This window comes from Octopus bimaculoides, chromosome 7 (genome assembly GCF_046866305.1).
Source record: "Octopus bimaculoides isolate indiv1 chromosome 7, ASM4686630v1, whole genome shotgun sequence".
Lineage (NCBI taxonomy): Eukaryota > Metazoa > Mollusca > Cephalopoda > Octopoda > Octopodidae > Octopus > Octopus bimaculoides.
This window is the reverse complement of record NC_142934.1, coordinates 107,065,695-107,079,777: the sequence shown is the minus strand read 5'-3', so window position 1 is coordinate 107,079,777 and position 14,083 is coordinate 107,065,695. Positions and strand designations below refer to the sequence as shown.

Genomic DNA, 14,083 nt, shown 5'->3' with positions numbered 1-14,083 from the left:
TACTGCTAAGCATTTTGCCTGGCACATTAACAATTCTGCCAGCACATCACCTTAATAATAATAACCCTTTCTGCTATAGGCACAAGGCCAGAAATCTGAGGGGAGGACCAAGTCGATTACACTGACTCCCAGTGTGTAACTGGTATTCATTTCATCAAATGTGAATGGATGAAAGGCAAATTCAACCTTGACAGAATTTGAACTCAGAATGTAAGGACAGATGAAGCACCATTAAGTATTTTGCAGTAACAACTCTGCCAGCTCACCACCTTACTACTATACTATTATTATTATTATTATTATTATTAATAATAATAATAATCCTTTCTACTAAAGGTACAAGGGCTGAAATTTGGTGGGGAAGGGACTAGTCAATTACATCAACCCCAGTATTTCACTGGTACTAAATTTATCAATCCCTGTAAGGATGAAAGGCAAAGTCGACCTCAGCGGCATTTGAACTCATAATATAGCGATGGCCGAAATATCGCTAAGCATTTCACCCGGTGTGCTAACGATTCTGCCAGCTCGCCACTTTTTTAAATAATAATAATAATAATAATGGTCTCAAATTTTGGCACAGGGCCAGCAGTTTTTGAAAGGAGTGGTGAGTTGATTATACTGGTCAACAAATCTTGAAAAGTTGTGCTTCTTAAATGAGATTAGGTAATTCTTATGTATTTTCATGTCTTGAATCCAAAATATCACCTTGAAAAATGCTTATTAGCTCTAGGCTTAAAGATACATGACATGTAATATTTGATTACTTTATTACAACATACAATATGTGTCATTATGCTTAAAGCTCTAGTCTGTACCTACTCTTTGCCTTTTTGCTTGACGCTTATTGAGGGCTGAAGAATAATCTCATGCTAATGTCCAGCAAGCATCATTTTGCTAAATTTGCCCTGGTATCGCTTGTCCATGACTGAAATATCTTGGTGAAACCCTTGACCATGTTCGTCACTAACTGCTTCACAGTTCGCTGGGAAAAAGTCTAAATGTGAGTCCAAAACGTTAATTTAACGTGACATGTTACATCCCATGTTCTTGTAAGTCTTGATGAGGTTTTCCACCAATTCTTCAGAGTTTCCTTCCCTTCTATATCCGAGAAATCCCTTCGCCACTTACTTGAATGCTTCCCAAGCATCTTTCTCCTCCTCATGAAGAGCTGATTCAAAGTCACCATCTTTAAGAAGCTCTCGAATCTGAGGACCAATGAAGACTCCCTCTTTTATCTTAGCATCACTCAGTGGAGGAGAATTTTGATGCTAAATACTTGAATCCCTGACCGGATTTGTCCATAGCTTTTACAAAATTTTTCATGAGCCCCAGTTTTATGTGTAGTGGTGGTAGCAAAATTTTGTTTGGTTCAGTGAGAGGTGGATGTTGAACATTTTTCATCCCAGGCTTCAATAATTGACAAGGTGGTCAGTCTCTCCTGATAGACTGGGAACCCCTTGCATGGCTGTCCCATTCACACGGAAAGCAACAGTACTTGGTGCAATCCCATCACAAAAGCAACAAACTTTAAGTCATCACAGAGCTGCCATTGATGTTCACTACATTTTATGCATTGCAGCATAGGCCAGAGGAACTGAAGGTTCACTATTGCCATTATGCAACAAGACACCTTTCAGACAAGTGTTTCATGAATCTATGAACAGCCTTCAGTGACTGGGTTTGTATTCAATATCAAGTGTTTCCATCAAACCATTAATATTGTTGCAGGCCAATAAATCACTTCCCATTATGAAGGAATTGCTGACAGTCATGAAATTTTGAAATCTTCACATCAGCTATTAGTAGATTCCACTGTTGAAGACGAGAGCTTAGCAGCTTTGCCTTATTCTCAGGTAGTTATAGATCCTTGACAAGGTCAGGGAGTTCCACTTGTGTTAGGAGATGTGGTCTAAGGAAGGATGTTTCATCAAAATTTGGGTCACTTTGTAATCCAACACTGTCATACATCTCTGCTTCCTCCTCACCACTAACTTCATCTGACTTGAAGAATATCGAAGTTGGTGCATCAGGAACAGATAGACCTATAGACCTTCTCCACGTACAACTGGGTGAATAGCTAATGGAATGTTTGGATATTCAGTGGACTCTGTTTTTTTTTTTCTCCTTTGACAAGCCCTTTTTTACTGGAGGTATCATGCAGAAATAAAAGTTGTTGGTATGGTCTGTTGGCTCCTGCCATGTCATCAGCTCCACAAAAGACATTCCTTTCTTCTTCTTATTCAACCATTGCTGAAGGCAATTAGCACATGTGAGGAGCCCACTTCTTATCTCAGTCATCAATCTTGCATCCAAAATATAGGTGATATGCCTTTCTAACCATAGCAGTTATACGGGGCTTCTGCGATGCAAAGGTCATCTAACAACAAATGTAGCAGAAGTTGTCTGCCTTATTTACACAAGTGCAAGGCATTTTAAAGAAGAAAACAATAAACAATTAGCAGATAAACAGAAAATTCGTTCATAAATCTATCATTATAATACAGAGCATGACACCTTAGCAGATGTGTTTATATCATTCAGTAGAAAAATAAAATGAATATAAAATGCCTCACATGCATATTAATAGCTTGCTCAATGAATATTTATTATAAGTTTAAAAATGTTTGACTAGGAAAATCACTTCCCTTTCACCTCAGTATATAAACTTTGCACAGCATAATCACCTCCTATGACTGCTGGAACAATACTGAAGGGCAGTAGGACTGAGTGCATAAGAAGCATATTGCTGCAAGCCTGTTGGAACCTGTTGTAACATGTACGCGTATCTTGAAAAGTAGAGCTAACAGTTTTAACCATGATATCCATTATCAGTGACCTAAAATTAGTTGGAAATTGCTACACTGGTCTCAGAAGCATCTTGGTTGTTGACCAATGTTATTTGCCTGGTACTTATTTGACTCCAGTGGAGGCGCAATGGCCCAGTGGTTAAGGCAGCGGACTCGCGGTCATAGGATTGCGGTTTCAATTCCCAGACCGGGCGTTGTGAGTGTTTATTGAGCGAAAACACCTGAAAGCTCCACAGGGCTCCGGCAGAGGATGGTGGTGAACCCTGCTGCACTCTTTCACCACAACTTTCTCTCACTCTTACTTCCTGTTTCTGTTGTACCTGTATTTCGAAGGGCTAGCCTTGTCACACTGTGTCACGCTGAATCTCCCCGAGAACTACGTTAAGGGTACACGTGTCTGTGGAGTGCTCAGCCACTTGCACGTTAATTTCACGAGCAGGCTGTTCCGTTGATCGAATCAACTGGAACCCTCGACGTCGTAAGCGACGGAGTGCCAACAACAACAATTTGACTCCAAAAGGCAAAGTCAATCTTGGTGGAATTTGAAAGCAGAATGTAAAGCCAAAAGAAATGTTGGAAAGTAGTTTGTCCATCGTGCTAACAATTCTGCTAACTTGCTGCCTTAACAACAACAATGACAATAATAATAATAATAATTCTTTCTCCTATTGGCACAAGGCCTGAAATTTTGTGAGGAGGAGCCTAGTCAATAACATTGATCTATTTCTCAAATGGCACTTATTTCATCAACTCTGAAAGGACAAAGGGCAAGCTAATCTTTACCCTTCATTAGAAAAAGAAGCTGAAAAAAATGCCACTAGGCATTTTGTGTGGCACAATAACATTTCTGCCAGCCTGCTGCCTTAACAACAAAAACAACAATACTTTCTTCTTTAGGCAGAAGGCCTGAAATTTGCAGGACAGGAACTAGTTGATTGCACTGACACCGGGTCAGCTTGCCACCTTAGCAATAGAAACAATAATAATAATAAAACTTCATAGATTTTTAAAAATTGCAGGAAATCATTTTTATTATTTGACTGAACAAAATTCAACATATACAATCTATAAAAATGTTTTCATGTTAATGAGTCCAACATTAACAAACCACTGACAATATGGGAATGTAATATCACGATATCAGACAGAATATTTTCACTTTTTTTTTTAACTGGCAAGTTTGAGTCAAGCAGAATCATATTTTTAAAAATAAAACCCTGCATTGTTAAAACAGATTTAAGATTGTCAAAATAATAAATAATTGAAAATAATGATAATGACAATAATAAAAATAATTAAAAAAAAGGCTATTAACAAAAACAATGACCTTTATTAATAACGAGGAATTGGTAAATTATGAAGAAAAAAAAATTCTAATTTTTAGATTGGGAATATATTATCCATATATTTTAATGAAAAATATTTTTTCAAAGCAATCGCCACAGAAATGAAACCTAATTTCGAAAATATATAATGTATTGTAAATTTTTTATATATTTTTTGATAAGGTAATTGCTAAGCAAATTAAATAATGATTAAAAAAATTCTCTGAAAAGCAAAAAATAAGTTTGTTTAATGGAAAGCGCAGACAAATATGACAAGGGAGAGAATTGCATATAGGGGAAGATAATTTGGGAGTGCATCTGATTAGTTTGAAATGGGTTTTTTTTGTGAAGTGATTAAAGCGGAATTTACAAAATGCGGATATGAAATAATGAAACCAATAAATTACTGAATTTAACAAGAGTGGGTGGGTGTGTGTATGGTGAGAAAGAGGAGTTATACTTGCGAAATGGTAAATTGAAATAAAATACAGTAGATTTGGAAATTAAACAAATAATCTGATGTCAACATAAACGTGATACTTTTAACACAAAAACTGTAGACATGAATTGATTTCAAGTTTAATTATCATGATATAAATACTGGTTGTCAAAGATAGACAGACAGAGATTGGCGATATGTAATTGCTTTCAAATAGAATTGGTGCTAAAATTTTATGATTTCTAACTCATACTATAGCAATTATGATATAATCTAAAATTAGATTAATATTACGTTTTGCCTAATCGTTATCTAACATATTAATCCACTAAAACAAAATGTGTCTATTTTAAAAATAATTTATACAATAAACCCTTAATAAAGGGCAATAATTTTGATACCTTCAATTATTCAAAACAACTAAATATTCACTGAATAACAAAAATATTGACTAATTAAAAAATTTTTTTTTTATTGAACCTTTTAATTTCTGGCAATAAAAAACAACTAACCATGCACAGATTTTCTATCTTCATTGCATGTGTGTGCGTGTGTGAATGAGATGAGCTTATTGCAGGGTTTTGTGGCAGTGGGTATAAGATAAATATATATTCACTGTCTCTTATGAAATGTATTAGTTACAATCAAGGCCTCAAGAAATCACAATTTCTCAATGAGAATCTTTGAAGTTTTTCATTAATACATTTTGTTTTCAAATTGAAGAGTGACACTATAACTAAAATACGTGTGTGCATAAGAGAGAGAGCAAGGGGAGGAGAGATGGAGGATAAATAGGGACATTATTGTTTCTGAAAAATATATATATATATTAAAAAAAAAAATGTATCTTATTTCCTGATTAATACAAATATAATGTCAACAACTTCCAAATTGACCAAATGAAGCATTGTAATTTAAAATTTGAAATGCTATAGCCATAGAATTATTACATACTTTGCATCTTTCCACCACAAACAACATCACTGACTATCATCATCATTTTATGTATGTTTTCCATGCTGGTATAGGTTAGACAGTTTGACAGGAACCAGCAAGCCATAGGACAGCCTCAAGCTCCTATGTCTACTATAGTATGGTTTCTACAGCTGGAATTCCTTTCTAATGCCAACAATATATACTTGTATATTTTTAGAAGTACATCATTGTATAGTTCAATGATTTAATTATGCTCTTTCCAAAGTACAATTGATCACATTTATAAGGTAACAATGACTAGAGAGCTTAGTTGTTTATATCAGGTCACAGGCACTTCCGTTTGTATTTGTGGTCAAGACACTTAAGCCTCAAAAGCCAAGTCCACGGAGCTGTAACTACTATATGGGGATACTAACTCAAAGCTGCAAATGATGGCCACAATATAATGTTGATGAGTGCCACATCAATGTACAGTGTTGAATTCAGTGCTACTTGGAGGGAAAGTTTACAACAGACTTGCAGATTATTCATATAAAGGTTTATCTTATTCACTCCATCCCATTAAAATCAGAGATGCATTAGGAGACTGATATACTGAACAGAAATCCAATCCAAGTTTATTTCCTGTAAGATTAGTTATCTTCTTAACCTAGACTGTCATTAACTATATAAATTTACAATTCTTGTCTACTATTTAACAATCAAAATTTAATATTACTGTTTCATGTTGAGTTTTATTTTAATATCATTTATTGTTTATTTTTCAATTTCTTCTCTTTATCTTAAAGCAGAAATATTTCAGGAAATATTGCTGAAGATATAGGTTACATAAATTTTGTTGGTAGAAATTCCTGTAAGACAACAATAGTAGTAGTGGCTTGACTCCAGTATATAGCCAGTACATATTTTATAAAATCTGGAAGGACGAATTGAAAAGAGATGTGAAATATGAGACACTATTTTGGAATGCATCAATTCAGTGCCCTAGCAGAAGCCAGAAAATTCTATTAAATATCAGCACTCCGAACATGTAAAATGAACAATCAGCTAACAACAGATAAATTCACATACCATATAAAGTTTGATCAGCTCAAAAACTGCTAAGTTATTTTTAGAAATTATTTTCAATAACAATGGCTATTTTAAAATCTTAATATATTAAAACTACCGAATGTTTTGTGACAGATAAACAGGTTTTCTGAAATGACAACTTGAAATAGTTGCTCATTCAGTTAACATGATTCAGTATCTATTTTGAATATTATGCTGCTTAATTGTATTTTGAAAAACTGACAAATGTGACTGACTGATCAATATTTGATAAAAGTTTTGAGGTAGTTCTTTTTAAATTTTATTTTCTAATATGACAGCCTTGAAACAAACAAATATTTTAATGATTTATTTTAAATATCAGTCCAAAAGAAATGAGTAAAATATAAAAGGTGGTGATGAAAGAATTCAAATAGTTTTATATATTGTTTAAGTAAAATTTTATGCCTATGACAACTAAACTGTAAAGTTAATTAAAATAACTACCTAGCTGCTAATGCCATGCTAATCTCAAATATTTTAGTAAATGCATAAAGTAATTTGATATCTGATTCTAAGAGCAATAAACATCCTTAGAAAAAAAATACGTATAAAATGAATAACTTAAAATACTTTAATCAAAAAGTTAGATTAGAGAGCGAAATGTATGAGAAGAAATGAAATGTAAAATTTTATGTAAGTTTAAGTACTCTGCCCATATTAATACCATAAACAGAAAGCATTTCAATAATTTCAATGACATTGTTAATAACTTTTAAATAAATTCATTACCAGAAAACTAATATTCATATTGCTAAATGCTAAATTTAAATTTAGCTAAAAAAAAATACTGAAACTAAGAGTTTAAACTGCCATCAAATTAAAATTAAATATAGTAAACAAAAACTGAAATTTTCATCTAAATCCCAAATGTGTGTGAATTCTAATATATTTTACCTAACCATTCTAAGAAATATATAACATATAGAGATAATAAAAAAAATGTAATAAAGAGCAAGTTCCAGATATCAATTTTACCAAAGACTGCTGAAACATTAAAAAGGTCAGGTTAATTTTTTTTTTCTTTTTTTTTAGTTGAAAGATTATGACATCACCAGCAACATTTAAGGAACATCAAACTAAATATGGCATTTTGCTTCAGTTACATTATTTCAGGATGAATCGGTCAAATTTACATAAGATATAATTTTATTTTCACCTAGTATCTAATTAAGACAGAATATTTGAGAGCAGGACAATTAAACTGAAGAATAAAATAAAAAAACATCAAATTAAGTTAACTAAAAACAAAACAAAAAAACAAATGTAAAGCTGATTAAAAAACTTGATGGTTAACTATAAACATTCATAAACAAGACATTATGTAGCTGTAATGGTGGTATCCAATATATGATTTCATGCAATTTTAATTGTATGGTAATTTTGGATTCTTTCTTTTTTTTTAACAGAAAAAAATTAGAAAATATTTGTATATTTATTTTTACATAATTTATTATAGTGTCTTTAAATTTTTTTTTTGTTTATAGTTCTTGACTCTGTGTCTAAATGTTAAACAGTTTCTACAGGATCAGCAGATTCCAAGTCTTTTGCAGTACTGTTACATTCTTTATTAACTACATCAAAGACATGATTCTGATGACCAAAAATGGCCCAGATTACACTAATACTTTCCATTATCATGGCGAGAGGAGCAACCAAAATAGGAGCAAGACATAACAGAATATATTGACAGCGCCCCATATTTCTTAAAGAGAAAGACTTTATTGCTCCAAAAATAAATAGAAACACTACAGTACCCCCAATAAAACCACAAAGGGCATTTACTATTGCTGGCATTGGTAAAGGGAAAAGAACAACTAAAATTATATTAGGTACAGTAAATGGTAAAGTAAGCCAAGAGAGAATCATCACAGAGAGACCCATCTTGCAGCGCCATGGTAACACACGACTGAAGAGAACAAGTAAAATACCCTGTACCCATCTCTTGCGTTGTTTTATATAGTCTACAAGAGAAAAAGTACTTTTTTCGTGCATATCTCCCTCAACAAATCCAAAAGTATGGCCATCTCGCCAAGCTGACATTGCAAAAAAGCAGTCTTCAGCAATGCTTCCATCTGGACCAAAGTCATAAGTTATTTTTCTTTCAACACCTGCATTTGAGACAATAAAAGATCCTTTCCAGCTGAAGACAGGTTTATGAAGAAACTTGAGACAAAAACGCAACATTCCATAATCCATTCCAACTCGAACAACATCAGAAAGTGTTGTTAACCAATTGACAATTTCTCCATCTGCATAAGTGATTACACCTTGGCCAAAATCATGTTTACCTTCGTTAATAAAGTTGATAATGCCAACTAATGAGGATTCTGTCAAGAGTGTTTCTTCATCCAGATGGACAATCCAGTCATTATCATTAAGATAATTAATTCCTTCTTCCAGGCAATAATTCAAAGCACGAGCCTTGTACAAAGTACCTTTGGAGCTTCGATACTCATTAGGAACAATAAGTTCTCGAACTCGAGGTAGTTTAGGGAGTTGAACTGCTTCATCCGTCACAACTTCAAAAACAAAATTATCAAAACCAAGCTGACTGCACACTTCCAGATTTTTGGTAACATTATTGCGAACCAATTTAGGGAACAGACCTTTTGTAACCACTCGAAAACAAATAAACGGTCCAAAGAGAGTAGATCCTCGTAGTTTTGGTTTTCTGGGAAAAGTGTTGAATGAGACAATTCCAGCAAAATTAAAAAGGGTCAGTGGTAAAGGCATCAGTGTCATGAGACGAAGCAAATACAGAATAAAGAGTGAGGATGTTTTATAACTACTAAGGACTTCGGCAGGGGGCGCAGTAATGGCACCAATCATTCCACTTGCTTGGAAGATACTGACAGCAATTATGATTAACAACAAAGATACCATAAGGCAATGTAGTAATCGTCCATCCATACGAATGCGAACTCGCCGGTATTGCCTTCGTAATGGGACAAAACGTTTATGGTTGCTGCCTGAAAAAAAAAAAAATTTTTTTTTAATTGTGTATGCAAATAATATACAATTTCATATAATAATATAAACACTATACTTTTTAACTTAAAAACTAGTTAACTACAACCATTTTAAATCAGTGTTATCCAACCATACTGCAGACTATACTTTTTAACTTAAAAACTAGTTAACTACAACCATTTTAAATCAGTGTTATCCAACCATACTGCAGACTATACTTTTTAACTTAAAAACTAGTTAACTACAACCATTTTAAATCAGTGTTATCCAACCATACTACAGACTTGTTGACATATAACCTTTAGCAGCAGGAAACTTTTATCAAGTCCCTCAGAAAGTTCCATTTAACCTTGCATTTCATTTTATTTGACTGCATTGACATATCCAATACCATTTGTATTATGACAGTTTTTTTTAACAGTTACTGCAGAATTTTACTAAGTACAAATAAATGCATCAAATGCATCATAAGAGAAATTTGTAGTCAAATCAGCTGCAAATAATAACAATGTACTGTGGCAGATGACTGGCTGGGAGGAGATAGGTTCGATACCACTGGGTATAGTTTCAGATGATTTCAATAATTTTGGAGGTGGTTCTAGTGAGAGTATACTAACCAAAGTTAGAAGTGGATGAAAATAGTTTAAGGACATGGATACGTTTATTGATAAAATGATTCTCTCAGTGTACTAACTTCAGGTTATAGAAATTGAATAGTACAATGCTGCATGGCAATGAATCATGGGTAATTTATATAGACGTTATGGTAGTAACTATAGGTAGATGAACTGTGCCGTTGCCAGTACTGCCTGATTGGCCTTTGTGTTGGTCGCATGTAAAAGCACCCACTACACTCTTGGAGTGGTTGGCGTTAGGAAGGGCATCCAGCTGTAGAAACTCTGCCAAATCAGATTGGAGCCTGGTGTAGCCATCTTGATCACCAGTCCTCAGTCAAATCGTCCAACCCATGCTAGCATGGAAAGCAGACGTTAAACGATGATGATGATGATGATGATGAGTGTTAGGTAAAATGCTCCATATTTTGATGGTGGAAGGCATTCATAAAACTATCAGAATAAGCAGAATGACCCAAGATTGTGATAACTGGGGAAACGTAGGACTGGGTTATCTAACTCCCTAGAAAACAAATCTTAAAACAATGACAATGATTGTGATGATGATGATACATTATTAAATATGTTTTGTCTGAGCATGGATAGAAAAATAGATAATCTCTTTTGTCAATTTGATTCTGTAGCAATCTCATCTCCAAAGCTTGCAGCTTTCTGATCTGATCAAGTTATATTTCCCAAGTCATCTTTCATCCATCTCTTTTGTATGTAGTATTCACTAACAAGCATACAACATCATATGCATTGTGTGTACCTATGTATGAACATATGCTATATATATACAATTCATGTGTGCATGAAAAACAAGAATGTCACATGAAGATCAAATACTTAGTTATCATTACATTACCTGATCACAAATCTGAATGCCATTCATAAAACTTAAGAGTCTATGAAAGTTTATTCTATTCTAACTCAAGTCTAGTAGTGGCACAGAACTGCATTTGTATGTTTTATAACCAGAGAGGATATTTCTCAATAAATATGTTATATTATATTCATGATTTATGGAGGCGCAATGGCCCGGTGGTTAGGACAGCAGACTCGTGGTCGGAGGATCGCGGTTTCGATTCCCAGACCGGGCGTTGTGTGTGTTTATTGAGTTAAAACACCTAAAGCTCCACGAGGCTCTAGCAGGGGTGGTGGTGACCCCTGTTGTACTCTTTCGCCCCAACTTTCTCTCACTCTTTCTTGAGTAATGCTGCGATGGACTGGTGTTCCGTCCAGCTGGAGGGAACACATACACCATAGAAACCGGGAAACTAGGCCCATGAGCCTGGCTAGGCTTTAAAAGGGCAAGAAGAAGAAGATATTCATGTACATTATGGTAACCCAGTATAACCAACTGACAAGAAAAGAAAATGTCCTTTGAAATCTTCAGGCACAAACTATTTGTCAAATGGCTATTTGAAGAGGAGTTTACAATATAATAAATTAAACTGATTTATAGATACAGATTTTTGTATAATAAATTAAACTGATTTATAGACACAGATTTTTGTATAATAAATTAAACAGATTTATAGATACAGATTTTTGAGTTTAAAAATATGTAGGCAATATATATTTTTTGATTATTGTAGAATATTTCAATTCAATGTATGAAAACAACTTACCAGGTTTGGCACTTCCTTTTTGATCTAACGGAAGCATGTTGTAAGTTATAGAGTATCTGTCAAAGTAAAAGTCTGTTCAGATGATGTGATGCCGATACATCAAGATGTTATACCTTCAAGAAACAAAAATAAAATGGTTTAACAACAAGAAAATCTTTTCTATAAGTATTTGGAGAACTTCTTACTTTTCATAAATACTGGAAGCTGAGAACGAAAGAAAAAGAGCATGAGTATTTTGTGAAAAAAAAAAACATATTTAATCATAATGGCTACATGTATCAATGTACAACTTACATTCTAATCTTCCTGCAGTATTGTTATGCAGCTGTGATCATTGACTTTTAAGCACTGCAACTAAATTTTAGACCTCTTTTCTCCAGAAGAATTACAGCTGTACAATAAAATGTTGTCATAAGATTCTGGCTGAAAAAATTTTATGAAGGTAGTTAGCCTGTGCCAACAAGAACTTCCAGGGGGTTACAGTACTACGGAGGAAGAACTGGGTAAAGTGTTCAGCAAGTGTCTAGAAGGTGAGATATAGTAATGGACATGAGAAGAAATATGAGGTAAGTCCACTTGAGGGGAGAGATTAAGTAGATTGCAAAGACTATTGCAGTAATGACAGAAGAGGCAGCAAGGAGAAAGAGTATGTTTGCGAACTAGTGTTTGGAGCATGTTGGCAAATGAATCTTTGCTAAGTTGTTAGTTCTCTTTTGGATGTGGTCACGCAGTGGCACAATATATATAAGCAGTACTCTGAGGGTAGAGCTTTGCAGAAGGATAGCAACTGATCAGAGATGAAATATTTCTGTGCTCAAAAGAGGAATCCTAGTCTTGTGATGTAGTTTTAGCAATGTCATATAAGTGAGAGTTGCCATGAGAAACATCTAAGACAGGGGTGGGGAAACCCCTATCTGCGCGTCCATTTTATTGTGCCCACAGGCTGGTACACTTGTATATACAAAATACAGTATATTTTTCAATTATAAAATTTATACAATATTTGTATGCCTATATGTAACATAGGTCGCATTTCCACTACGACTTAAAACAATTAGACTCAAACAGAAAATTGTTCTGTAATTGCCATTTGGATAGAAATTTTGTTTTCACTATAGAACACATATTGCTAGGTTTGTACCACCCTGTTGAGACCCAATTACACTCTAGCTGAAAGATATAGAATACCTCATGAGTAATATAAACATCCTAAATTCAGTGGCAGCATTAATGAAGATGTTACACATTAATCTAATGACTTAAACTTATTCTTATTAATATATATCAAATTAATTACAAGATTTACACAGATATAAGAGTTAGAACTTGTGATCCACTCACGGACCTTTTTCTTTGGAAATTTTTGCCCACCACAGTAAAAAGTTTCCCTGCCCCTAATCTAAGATCATGAGGTTTAACATCTGTAGAGTTGAATTTAAATGGTATGTTTTTCAGGATTAGAGTAGGTCAGTATTTGTGCTACCATTGAGTCTTTATGCTATTGAAAGAGATGGTTCTCTCAGAGTATCTGTTTGTGTTTGACATGGCATTTAGATTGCATGTGGATGATACCTGAGTATGAAAGGTTGACAGAGGAGTGACGGACAGTAATTCCTATGAGTGTATATTAGAGTTGACAGCTTGTAGGATATAAGAACCTTAGATTACACAAGAGTTTAGAATGTGAGTTGGAGAAGGCTTCATCAGCACATGTCAATGGAGATCTCTGTTAAAAATTAGAGGTGCTTATCTATATATGATTGAAGGCTGTTTATATCAAGTGCAAAACAAGTTTCCACTCAAGTTTCCAAAGGTAAGGGACCACACTTGGTTCTACGTAAGCTGTGCTGATGGTTACTGAGGGTAAGGACAATAATACCCAGTGCTTTGACTCTGTTTTCTGGTAGTTAATCTTAAAAAGAAAAAAAAAATGCAGTCAATGGCTTTTCAAATGTTCTGCTAATGAGAAGGGATAATTCTTCTTTCTTTTCCTTGCTTCGGTCATGAGATTGCAGCCATGCCGGAACACCACCTTGAGCAAGTTTTAGTTGACCAACCAGACCACAGTATTTATTTCTTTTTAAAGCCGAACACTTATTCTATTGGTTCTTTTGCCGAACTGCTAAGTTATAGGGGATGTAAGCAGACTAACACAGTTGTTAAGTGATGGTGGGAGACAAACACACACACAAAGATGGGCTTCTTTCACTTTCTATCTACCAAGTCCACTTGCAAGGCTTTAGTCAGCCCAGGGCTACAGTAA

The 14,083-nt window shown here is 34.2% G+C and overlaps 1 protein-coding gene across 6 annotated transcripts in view; it reads right to left on the bottom strand.

The window, feature by feature from the left end:
* Positions 1–3,811: 3,811 nt before the first annotated feature.
* Positions 3,812–14,083, bottom strand: part of LOC106879084 (glycolipid beta-1,4-mannosyltransferase egh) — a 59,117-nt gene continuing 48,845 nt past the window's right edge. For all 6 annotated transcript variants that reach the window (XM_014928518.3, XM_014928517.3, XM_014928520.3 and 3 more), the window contains 2 exons: positions 11,821–11,933; positions 3,812–9,571 (listed from right to left, as the gene is read on the bottom strand). In XM_014928518.3, the coding sequence (XP_014784004.1) occupies positions 8,109–9,571; positions 11,821–11,857 (1,500 nt within the window). In that variant the 5' untranslated portion in view covers positions 11,858–11,933 and the 3' untranslated portion in view covers positions 3,812–8,108. The remainder of the gene's footprint in view (positions 9,572–11,820; positions 11,934–14,083) is intronic.